Raw genomic sequence first — 13,421 nt, 5'->3', positions numbered from 1 at the left:
CAACTATAAACGTGTCTCAACTAATAAATGCAAGAAGTGGTGAATAATGTATTTTAAAATCTGATTCAATCAAATTTTTCAGTCTATAAATTCACATTACTCAAAAGGTCAAGTAAAAATGTTTACTCAGTTTTGTAGAAAAATCAGTTCTTTTACTATTACTTAAATCATCATCTTAATTTACTTTAAATTAACAACAGGAATCTTCCAATAGGTATACATTCAATACAGTTTAGTAAGATTTGGTGTTTTTGAAGAAATACTCTACATTTCAGTCTTGTTTAAAAGCAGATAGAGTGGATAAGTAAGATTCCAAACTGTTTCAGTCTGCATTTAGGGAGCAAGCACTAATTATCATACTTATCTAGATTTCACAGTAACACTTCTTAGCAGTGACAATATTTAAAGAGTAAATTGAGAATATTTGGAAATACAGATTTGCAGTAAATTAGTAGACCACCAATCACATTATTCATTAATGTCATCAAGAACTTGCCAATTTTGACCTCTACATCAATTCACTACAAGCAATTACAGTACCCACTTCCCTGAATAGGCAGTCCCTCCAAAAGAATGCCAAATATTTTTTGAACATAAAATTTCTCCTTTGTATCAGATAATTTTCAGAGCATCACCTTTTCCTGAATTTTGTTTCTCTTAAGTTGCACATTGTATTTTTTTCCCATGTGTAGTCAAAGCAATAAAATAAAGATACACTGGGAGGGGGAGGAGGGGGGTGAAGTTTGGAAACAAAATGTGTGGGGGTTTTTAATTCCTAATATTGCTTACTCCTTTTTACCAGTAGTTGTCACTGATTAATAGTGCTTGAGTACCATGTACAGTCCCAAAGAAAAAAAAAATTACATTACAGAAGCCTTTTTCCTTCAGATCCCTACCTCCCATGTTAATTGCTCCACGAGGACCCATATCACCCATTCTCATTTCCTGTTCTCTCTGAAAGCAAACATAGTTTTCATGGTCAACCTATCATTCTTAGAACTTAAAACATTCCCATTTACTCCAAGAAAATAAAAATGTTAAAAGTTTCCAAGGTTTTCAATGATTAAAAATAGTAAAAGGAATCAAGTTAACTATTCTCCCTAATATCAAATAGCTTAATAAGTTCAATATAACAATGCTGTACACTTCTGCATGTTAAATATCACAAATTTAATTTATCATATGCAGCAGTCTAAAGCTCCCAAAGAGTTATGTGATCAACTTCAAATGAATTTATCTTCATGCAGTGTTTTTCACAAGTAAGAAGTATATTTACATTTTAACTGTAAATAAAGAGATCTTATTACAGTATTGCCTAAAGGCCGTGGTTCAATAATAGTCCATCTGCCTTCATGATTCAAAAAATGCTTGGGTTGATTGGAAACAAGCTCTGATGTGTTATATTGTGCTATATAAACTCAATCTGCCAGTTCATCTTTTTTCCAATAGTTTGGACTTGGTCATGGCACATTTTCTGATAAATTAAATTATGTTATTGATACAATAGTTCAGATACTGACCATCCTTTTGAAACCAGAATAAATCTGTAGTATCAGCAAAGACTGTATCATGTATTTATACTAAACAGACAATTAACAAGTCAAATTGACCCAGATTCAACTGGTGCTCAGTCACCCAAGAGCAAGAGTTCTGACATTAATGAGCATGAACCACGGCCTGCTGTGAAACAATACTCAAAGGATAGCACCCAGAGCTGCAAAAAATCATCACTGAGAGGAAAACAAGACACACTATCAGAGATAATTCCAAAGGATTTTAGTATTACTCTTTACATCAAAATGATTAAACAGAAACAAATTCACACTTCAAAACAAAACCTAATGAAACTTTTCTCCTTAATTAAAAATTTTCTCTTTAATTTTCTACAAGAATGGCAGCATGCATTCCACTCCAGTGAACATGTCTGCTAAGAATAAGCATATGTAAAAAATTTTACCTCATTCTGAAAATCATTCCACTTACGATTTAAAAGCATAAGTACAGATGCACTTTGAAAAGAAATGTATATGCTAGGCAGCTAAACCAGTCTACAAGAAACTTTTACATGGAAATTATTAATAAAATCACAATACATTCATAGTGTTTTTACAGGTTCACAAAATTCCATTTTGGTAAACCATATTTGGGATGTCTAACATGAGCCTTCTGTCTTCACACACTTGACGCAGCAGACACCACTACTTGACAGGACAGAATCAACAGAAATATCCTGCTATGAGAAATTGCCGTAAGACACAGGACAAGAGGCTCTCAGGTCAACAACACTGTTTCTAGAAACTCATATTGACCTATAAAATGCATTAAACATAAGATTTCTTTTGAAAATAGTGTGTAAAGTACGAAGAGGAAAAATAAGGCTGGTAACTAAAAGACACAGGTAGGTTTTAAGGTCCAGCTACAAAAGGCCACTGATGGAATACTAAGGAGCTCTTCTTCTCACCCTAGAAACCATGTTAAAAATATGTAACAGAGCATGCAACTGCTTTGACAGACCTTTCATAGTAACATCAACTGGCATTTTAAGTAAAATCAGCAACCTCGTTAGGGCCAATCATATCGATTAAGTGATGCCCATGCCATAGAATCACCTCACTACTTTGTTGATATTAGTCTGTCCGCCTGTACACCTGAGCCCTGCCATGTGGAAGCAGAAGGAAAAGTGGTGTCTCATCCCTAATGTCAATGCCTAGCCCCAAATGATACAAACCCACTATGGCTATCAGTTTAGCAGCCTGTGTGTGCACCCATGCGTGCACATGTGCATGTGTGAAAACGAGACATGCAACAGACAGCTCTGAGATACCCATCAGCTACAAGGCACAGTACCAGATCTCGCACCAGTGCACACAACCTGATTCCCCTCAGGTTCAACCGAGATGCGACAACTTTAATGTCACAAGTGCCATGTAGGGCAGGGCCGACTACAATACTGGCTAGGTAAGGATGTTAAGTACAGAGCTGTAAAGTTGCAGTTACTAGAACTTGGCTTGCTTTCTCTGTAGCAGCACTGGCAAGCTTTAATGTATATTTTCTTTAAAAAAGTATGATAACTCCTCGCAATAAACCATTTCTTTTCTCAGCTTGAAACTTACACTACCAGTCTTCAGCTAACCATAAGTACAGCAAAAGTGGGGTAGAACTTGCAATTTTACTTTTTTAAGTCTAGTCTAACATTCATACCCAGGAATTAATTATTTGACATTTTTTAGCTTTAACGTCAGTGTTGAATTATTACAGTACAAAAAGCATTTTGACTATAGAATCAAGATCCATAAATGTGCCTTATGATCTCTGCTGCCTTTTAAGTTTATCAAAGCACCTACAAAAATTGTTAACATGATTCCTACTTTTGCATGTCCACAACTTACGATGTTCCCTTGAATTTTATAGCACAGGAAAATTCTATACCATGAAACACAGAATTTGCAAGTTTCCTGTCAGAGAAAATACTCAATTTCAAATGTTAACCAACAGTATATATCATCAATGTCATTAAATGCTCGACATTATTAGCAACTTGTATTTGCAGGAGTCCAGATAGTAACAAAAATTCAGTCCTATCACACACAAAATAAAGTCCTAGGCAGCTCTATACTATGTGAGCATAAACATGTTATAGCAGGTAAGTCAGGTCAACTAGACCATGGGTGTTGCCCTAAATATGACAGAGAAAGGAATACCAACAGGCAGTTTGACAGAGCAGCCAAACCAGTGCTGGTTGGTAACTCCAGCCCACCCGAGAGCTTCATTTTTGGATACTCCAGCCCTCTGCAGAACTCAACCATGAGCGCGTTACCTTCTCAGAGCTTCTTTTCCTCACTCTATGACTGCCCATTCTTCTGCTGAGTAGCAGCCTCCTTCAGCCCCTTCCCCAGAGCCACCCATAACTACCCTTAACAGGGAGTTAAAACTGAGCAGCAAGAGAGCAGGGCTAAACTCAACAGAGAAATATGTGGAGCGATTAAGAACCTCTGAAGTCACCTGGTACCTGGGAAAACAACTTAAAACTGGAAGAGAACAGGAAAAATGGATAATATACAATATAGGGGACAAAGAAAGCCATAACACAAAGAATGTGTAGTAATATATAAGTTAGTATTTGAGAAGATCAGGGGAAAAAACAAACAAACCAAAAAACCAAAGTCAAGTAAACAAAAAAAGTCCTATTGCAAAAGCACTACTTACACAATTCAAAAGAAAGCTTTCCAAATTACTTCTGTTGCAGGATTCTTGTATAATACTTCAGAACTCACTCACACAAACAACTCTCAACAATGTCCAATTCATCTGAGTAAACTGCTGTGATGGCAAATACAGGATTATACTTGCTGGTTGCTTCAGATACAAACATTAAAAATTGTATTTCATCACAATTCCAACTCATTTTAATGTCACTTGTAAAAAGTAAATCTACATCAAAATATTGAATTCACCTAACAATTCATACAGGAGAATGTATCAGATGGAAATTCCTTCTCACACCAAAAGTAAAAATACAGATAGTCATAAAACTGATGTTTTTTCACTAAGCAATAGCATTTTTTCCTTAGAAACAGGCCTTGCAATTGCAGCAGCCCAAAGAAAATTTCAAATATTGTCTCCAAGTGATACAATACTCATAGTAAAGCTATCAAAACATTATGGTATGAAATAAATACAGCATGGAATATCTCAGAACAGCAAAAAGCAAGATACCAGGAGAAATATTAAGATAACAGACCATACAGTTTTTAAGTGTTTGAGGCCAGGAGATGCACTTCCCATTTAACATGGGACTATTTACTCACCTTTCAGCTAAAGAATGGTGACCACAGTAATGCTAAGACACAGCAACCAAAAAATGCCTTTGTAAAAAGAGAACACTTACCCCATAAACTTGCCCATAGTAGTTTAATTAGCATTTTATCTAGGTTGTGTATGTAGAGCAAAATGTAATTCCCAGTGCTATTGATTCTCACTTGTTTTCATAAACATGGAAACCAAATTCTACTCTCTAGCAGTTAAAACAGGTATGACATTTCTGTACCTTTTACTGGAATTCATTAAACCACTTCTACTGTGGTTTATTTTATAAGTTCTTTCTAGAAAAGAAAATTATTTCTACAGACCTCTTCAGGAAGCATAAGACCCTTAAACCTTATACGAATTAAAATTTACTGAAAGATGCCTATATTTTAATGACATATATTATGTAAGTTATTAAAATTGCTAGTTGGCAATCAAAACTAGAATTTGGGGGGTACTTTTGATTGTGCATTAATTGTCTTTTCCTCAGAATGTCTATTTCATTCCAATGACTAGTTCAATGGAAGTTAAGCTGCAAGCAAGAAGTAATAAAAGCTTTCTCTTCCATCCATCCTTCTTGTCACCCTTCCCTCTTTGGTTTGTTCCTCAATTAAGATCCGTATATATAAGTTACAATATCCCCAAATGGTTCATTTTACTCCATCACACGCAGTAAGTAATTTTAAATGAAAATACCCATCTTTCAAAATCCAAGATTTCTGTGCATTCCTTAGCACTGCAGTCTAAATGCAGAGCTGATCCCTCCTCCTGGCTGGCATCATACTACCTGATTGCAGAGATGTCTTCCAGCCTTAACTACTCAAAAACCCTATGAAGCTGATAAGTGATAGCTCCTACCCAGGAGTTTGGAAGAACATAAGCTCACAGAAAACTACACAAATACCTTAAACTAGTTAACAACTAAAGTACATGTAGCTATAAAACATGTAGTAAACAGGAAACTACAGAGCTCTGTTTTTAAATAGGAAGCCTAATGAATTTTTGTTAGGTTTAATACCTGTCAGCTATTCAATCGAGACTCAATCTGTTAGAAAAACATTCAAAGAGGGCTGAAGGAGATAAGAGCAATTTACTTCTTGGTGACTGAGTCATGAAAAGAATTGATGGAGGTGACTCACTAAATTACAACATTAAAACACCCAAAGCATAAAAAACCCTATCACATCAGTAAAACCAGGAACTCACTTCACATGAAATACAGGCAGATACGTATATTCCAGTAAACGCTACAAATTGGAAAAACATCCCTAATGGTAGTAATAACTATAATCATAGCTGTTGACAATTTAAAAAATCTGATTTTCCCTTACAGAAAAAAAGGATTCATTATTAGTGTGGTGCATTACTCAAGTATTTCCATTATTTCAGTAAGATTGCAAAGGAAGCATCGATTTTATTAGAACAGGGGAATTTCTCTTAAAACTAATTAGCAGCAAATGTATAGGAATGTATGTAGGAGAAACGGCCATGCATTACATCTTTGCTCTCTGCTTGTAGTTCTGAGAACAAAAAGTCTTCTACTTCTGTGAGGCCTCACTTTCCTTCTGCATCAGGTGCTACAGACAGTCCTCAGCATTTAAACCCCACAGAAAAAAAACTTCTAACGAAACAAATGCCATTAAACTACTCAAAAATATTTAGTGTTTTAAGCTATTCTTTAAAAAATATCATACCTCGAAATATGTTTCAAAATCACAGATAAATTGTAATAAAAACTCATACTACATTTACATTAATGTGCAAGACAGCTACCACAACATATTAAAAATATCAATCTTAATATACATTGTAATGTATATTAGTGTATTTTATACAGATCAATAAAGAATTGGGTAGATAAGTACTCTGTTATACAACTTCATTAAGTACTGAAAAGCGTCTCAAGTGCATCCCCTAACACTGCAAAAGACAGAAATGGACTGCAGTTTTGTGTGTCATAGAGAGCGTGCACATACACTCAACACTCCTATTTTACATATTTAGGAGAAATGATTTTCAAAAAATTACATACTCACTCAGATTCACCCTAATTTGATAACAGATACTTCTGATCTTTGCAAAATGGAAGACAGTTCCGGATCCCTCTTTGTTTAGGCAGAGCAAGTTTCTACTTGCCAAAACACACAACTTGCTGGGGCTTTTTCTAACAGTAAGGTGTTAAACAGCTGTGAACTTCCTAGGATGCTTTGGTTTTGCCATCCTCCCACAGCTGGATGCAAAACCCAATCTGAAGTAAAGCTGACTTTCTTTCAATACATTAAATCCTCACATGATGTCTAAATCAGGTCTACACTGACAGTTTAAGAAAAGAAAGCCGTTTAATTGCACTAAGATTACCAACATTACAAAGACATTTAGGGGATACCTCACTAACCAAGAACATTTAATAATCCCCTGAAAGGAAATACTATTTAATACACAACAGACAACCATGAGACTGGTATTTTAAAGAGAGATGCTCACAGACCACATAGAGGCCCCTCAAATTTGCGAGCATCGAGGAGACTGAAAGACTCAAGAAATAGATTTTAATACATTGTACAAGCTGGCACTCAGAAATACTGTCATCTGTATCAGCTGCCAAATCATCTTAATACAATCTGATTACAAGTGCTAAAAATGAACAAGAATGAACAATCATGACATTACTACTACTCTCAAAATTAAGTTTCTAAAAATAATCTTTTTTCTTAAAATTAATTTTGGTGTGATTTGTGAGATTTTTCAGTTTTCCTCAAAATCTAAATAGAAGGACAGCCAAGTACAGTAATGAATATGCTGCTCTTCCATCTTGGCCAAAAGAATTGTATTTCATCCTTTCCAAATATGACAGATGTTTAGAGAGGCAGCACTTCATGTGCTATTCTTTCCTTTGTAATGCAGAAGAATCACTATCTCCTCTACCACATTTTACTCACATTTCAGGTGTCCTTTTCCCTTTTTTTTAAATCTAGAACGTTCTAATTAATTTCATCTCTAAGAAAACAACACTGTGACATTCTGTAGATGAATAAATATTTACACAATCAAAAAGCAAAACTGGGGAAAAAATTGTATTTTCTTCTTGTAAAAGGTGGACCAAAACAGCACCACTGAAAGACAGAAATAAATTAATTTTTCAGAACACAAGACTTCCAAGCCTCTCTATTCATCAACCTCCATATGCCACATTGGGCTCATCCCAGCCTGGAAATATATATAGTTCAGCTATTACTCAAAACTAGCAAAGAGAAAGCTGAAAAAACTTGTAGAAAAATACTGATGCAAGAAGGCAAGTTACGAGCTGGTTGAAATGCTTTCAAGAGAGAGAATCACAGAACAGTTACAGTTGGAAGGGACCTCTGGAGATGATCCTGTCCCACACCCTGCCAAGGCACAGGCACCTGGAGCAGGTGACACAGGAATGTGTCCAGGTGGGTTCTGAATGTCTCCAGAGAGGGAGACTCCACCACCTCCCTGGGGAGCTGTTCCAGTGCTCTGCCACCCTCAGTGTAAGCAAGTTCTTCCTCATGTTGAGGTGGAACTTACTGCATTTTAGTTCATGGCCATTGCTCCTCATCCTGTCGTTGGGGACCACGCTCCAGTCTGGCACCATCCTCTTGGCACCTGCCTTTGAGATACTTACATGTATTGATGAGATCCCCCTCTGAGTCTTCTCTGGACTAAACAGGCCCAAATCCCACAAGTCTCTCCTCACAAGAGAGATGCTCGAGACCCCTAATCACCCCTGTGGCCTCCTCTGGACCCTCCTCACCAGCAACTTGTCTTTCTTGAACTGTAGGGACCAGAACTGAACACAGTGCTTTGGATGTGGTCTCACCAGGGCCAAGGACAACTCAAAAGTTTTAGTCCACTGCAAGTGGCCAGTACCACAGAGTGAAACCCACTGCATTAAAAGGTCACTCTGAGGACACTGTTCAAAAACTGTGGGGCTTGTTTGTTGTTTGTTTTTTCCAAATTTAAGTTTCTGGTAGAAAGTAAATGAGATTAGGAAAACAGTCCAAAATACCTGCAACTCTCAGACAAACTGGTAAACTTGAGACTTGCAATAACATAAGCTGCAGCAGCTTTGTTTTACATAGAACTTATACTTTCAGAATGCTATGCTACAGGTCAAAAATTCAAATTGCAACCTAACTTGTTAACAAAAGAGAAAATGGTCTAAAATAAGCCAAGATTTACCCTAGAACCTACTCTGTCAATTACAGAACTTGGTTCCATATTGAAATTTATGTCTTTTCTGCTTTGTTATTTTGTCTTGTAGTTACTTGTCCCTTCTCTGAACTTTAATACTGCATTTAAGCCACTGCAATAATATAGTTATTTCTGAGCTTTTCTCCCTCCTCTCCCATTCCCATTTGTTATAATACAGTAAAACATTATGTGTGTGTGTGTGTGCATATACATATATATATATATATATACCTTCTACAAAATAAAACCTAAAAAGGTATCTCGTTTTCTCATACCCTGTGGAAAATGCTGTCCACCATCCAAAAAGATTAATGTATACAGAAGGCAAAATCAGGCCCCAAACAAAAGGCATTCATATAGTAGCTAGGAACAAAATCCAAACATTTTAATTCCATGCCTCTATTCAATCACCTTTGTATCATTTGTTCAGGTAAAAGAAAACCCTACCATGTCCCTTCACTGTCTGTGAAGCACTCTCTGGGGATCTCACTGCAAAAAAGGGCGATTTTTCCAAATTCCTTTGCTGTTGATTATTTGAGAGAAAACAGAAATAGGTATTCTGTCAAATTTTCCCCTTGCTATAACAACTAACACTCACAAGAAAGGTAAAAATCTGCTTCTCAAATATTTTAAGGTAAAATCCAAAAACGATTTTTCACAAGACAAAGTTGCTTAGAGAAGGTAAACATTTTTAACAGATCTGGAAATACTTTGAAAAATAAGAGGTACCAGTACATTACCTCTCTTAATAGCAACTTTCTCATTACAACAATTAATCTGGTTCTGCTGGAGTTTAGAGCCATCTTAGATCTATGGAATCAACACATTAAAAATATTTCTCCCATTTCTATGAGGTTCATTTTTTCAATGACAGTAAAGAAATTAAAGCATAAATTAAATACAGATCAATAGCTGTAACATAACACAAGTATTTTTCAAAGGGACTTTACTTACCCACAAAACTACTTTCTGGAAGAAATGTCCACCATACCACCAAGTTCACAATGGACACACATAATGGAATTACACTACATTCACAACATATTCACATCTTCACAGGCACATTAGAGGACTCTATGCTGCATCTGAGAATTATTCTGGGGTTTTTTGAGCTAAAGAAACATCACGAGAATAGGTTAAGTATCAAAACAGGCTTCCATGGGAGCATGGAATACCTTCCTTCCACAGAGCAGACTGCAAATGATTTAATTTAAGGTGCATCCCACAATTTATCTTGGTGGGTGTGCACTTGAAGGGCTGTTCAACTGGTAACAAAGACTGGCCTGACTGTACCATCATGCGCTAATACACTAATTAAATGAAAATCAGGTGTTATAAAACAATGCTGCATTTTAGTCTTCCCAAATGTTAAGTTTTCCTTTCACAAAACCCAAACCTATACAAACACTGAAATAAACACTAGATTGATTCAAAACAACTTTCCTCAAATGAAAGATTTAAAGATGCCACTTAGTGGAAGTCATCAATGTTTAATTAGAAGAAAAATTAATCAGCCAAGAATACCCTTTGTATCATTGTTTTATGTAAAATTAGAACTCCTTCTTAATTGTCAACTAAAACACTGCAAAATCAACTTAACACACTTTACAAGTAGCCCCAGTTATAGCCACAGCTCTTTGCCAGACTTTTGTATTAACAATTTTTCCTCACCAAGCATATACTATATATGCTGATTACATTATAATAAAAAAGTCCAATTGTAGTTGTTATCCCATAATGGATCTGAGTTATCAAGTGATTAGAATATGTACATATCTGCCAAAAGGAAGCTGAAAGCCCAGATTTTATAATGTTACAAAGAAGTCCTGAAGGAGAAACATCTAACAAAGTACAATGTCATTTATACATGTTCTGGATGTTGCTTACAACCAGAATATTTCAATTTTTGAGATTTTTTTCCATCAACTTTTGCCTGTCCACACATACAGCACATAAAACATAGAAAAACATGAATAGAGAAGCATCAATAAAACTTCCTGGCGTAAAACTAGGCTCTGTAATTTTCCAGCTAGTAATTTTTATGACCTGCAGGTGATTTACTGTAGAATGAGAGCAACATGAGGTAGACTTGAATGAAGAAAGATCTTGTAATTTGAATAAACAAAGATCTGATTGAGGAAAACAATACACTGTACCAGGCAATCCCAGTATTTGCATTGAAGTTTAAGAAATTGGTCATCTGAACAAATCCAAACAGATTAAGAAACATTGTTTTCTAATTAAATAACCTGACCCAAGTCCACACACAGTAACTCTTCAGCTACAGTGTCTGCTTTCACCAAAAGATATCCAACAAAGACTACTATTTAATTTATGTACCAAAGACCCCAAGGTCAGAATCATGTTAGGGATGCAACGGGGATCACAATCAATAGGGATGAACATGAATAGCTGGTTCTCACCTAAACAAAGAAGTTCCCCTACAGTTAAACAAATGTTTGATAATTCAAAAAAGGTGGGGAAAATGAACACAGACTCCATAAGTAAATAACACTTAGAAAGTATTATAAAAACCAGCACTGTACAGAGAAGAGAAACAAAGCTTGAAGAACCTAATTCCATGTCTTGATTTGATCTTTTATGTCAATACATTTAGAAGAGGCAACTACCAGCTCTTCCTGCCACAAGAAGATAAACAAAACTGCATTCAGGAACTCCAGAGAAAGCAGAATACTTTGTGCCATGTACAAAACAAAACTAATACCAACACTTCTTCACCTTACATAATTCTCAGCCTAAATGAGTGAGCCACTGACCACTGCAGGAAATCATAATGGTGATAAATGTTTTTAGTAGGGCCTGTTATGACAGGACATGGGATAATGGTTTTAGACTAAAAGTGGGTAGATTCAGACTAAATGTAAGGACGAAATGTTTTACAACGAGGGCAATGAAACACTGGAACAGGTTGCCCAGACAGATGGTGGATGTTCCATCCCTGGAAACATTAAAGATTAGGTGGACGGGGTCTGAGCAACCTGATCCAGATGAAGATGGCCCTGCTTATTGCAAGGCGGTTGCACCAGATGGCTTTTAAATGTCCCTTTCAAACGAAGCCATTCTATGATTCTAAGACAAGGTTCAGGAAAAACATCTCTAAATGGCAAACCTTGAATGTATTTAATTGACTCTTTTAAGTGTTAGTTTCTATAGAACTCCCCATCTGAATGGCTATGACACAGCTCTACTGAAACTCCTTGTCTTACCAAAAAACACTACTTATTAAAAATGTTAACTAATCTAACACCTTGTCTCTGGAAAATTAAAGTGTACTTGATGGAAGACAGAAGTATCAGATTTGAAGTCCATTTTCCTCATGGGAGACATAAGACAAGCACTATCTGTGGTAATGAGATAAACCTACTCTCACAAAGACACCTGTGAAATATTCAGGAGAAAAACATTTTAATTAAAAGATAAAATTTAGCCTGGTATCTACGAACAGGCAACTGAATTAAGACAAATTAATTTCTGTGTCTCGGTTTACTGCATTACCACTACTAAAATTTTCTGCTCTGTGAGAGCTACTTAAACAAAATGCTACAGGCAAAGCAAGAGGTGACATTAAAAAACCCCTACTTGGAATGCACTGCCCTGAAGAGAGAAACCAGATCTATGAACAAGGTTTCCTCACACGATGCACCAGAGCCCTTAACAGGTCTCCCCATATCAAAAAACACTATTTCCCTTATTGCTTCTTGAATGTTTTCTTCTTTCTTTTAACCTTTTAAATAAAAAGACAAACTTTTCTACCCAGAGGAACTTATTTTGGCTGCGAGTCTCAATGCCACCAAGTAAAATCTCAGGATTTAGACAGGTGGATGAGTCAAAAATAGGTACCAAGTAGACAATTGAAACTGAAAGTTAGTTTCTTCTTAGTCGGGGTAAATATGTGTACAAACTCCAAGTCAAACTTAACTCCAGTAGCTGAGGAAGAAAAAATGAAAATTATTAAGGCAAACATTAATTTTGGCTTCTTCAAAATATATATATGGCAATTATCAAACACATAAATAAAGGACTTTTCTAAGTTATTCATAAAAGCCTCATCCTTACTTGCCAGAATATGAAAAACTCCGTATGTCAGGAACTTAGACTGGATAAGTAGATTTTCTTTAAATTGTGACCAGTAATGATTTTCAGAAATAACATTAAAGTATAGAATATAGACTTATTAAATCTGTTCTTTAATAGATTATATCATTTTTATGATAAAATTTTTATTAAACAAGAAAAGCTAAGGATGCAAATGGAGTATTCTATAAACACACACACCACATGCATTTGAAGTCTATTTGTAATTGAACAAAAATGGCATCTGCTCAAGCTGAGACCTCACGAAGCACCAAAACTAAGAGAGAAGCCATTTTGCCATTACA

At 35.8% G+C, this 13,421-nt stretch overlaps 1 protein-coding gene across 5 annotated transcripts in view; it reads right to left on the bottom strand.

Moving 5' to 3' along the window:
- Positions 1-13,421, bottom strand: part of PSPC1 (paraspeckle component 1) — a 69,885-nt gene that overhangs the window by 35,797 nt on the left and 20,667 nt on the right. Inside the window, exon 7 of one of the 5 annotated variants that reach the window (XM_071554473.1) lies at positions 897-954. The exons of the other annotated variants lie outside the window; for them this stretch is intronic. Within the exon in view, the coding sequence (XP_071410574.1) occupies positions 897-954 (58 nt within the window). The remainder of the gene's footprint in view (positions 1-896; positions 955-13,421) is intronic. 5 annotated transcript variants of the gene reach the window in all.

The sequence above is a fragment of the Pithys albifrons genome, chromosome 1, assembly GCF_047495875.1.
Source record: "Pithys albifrons albifrons isolate INPA30051 chromosome 1, PitAlb_v1, whole genome shotgun sequence".
Lineage (NCBI taxonomy): Eukaryota > Metazoa > Chordata > Aves > Passeriformes > Thamnophilidae > Pithys > Pithys albifrons.
The sequence above is the reverse complement of the archived record's forward strand: the minus strand, read 5'-3'. Positions and strand labels throughout refer to the sequence as shown.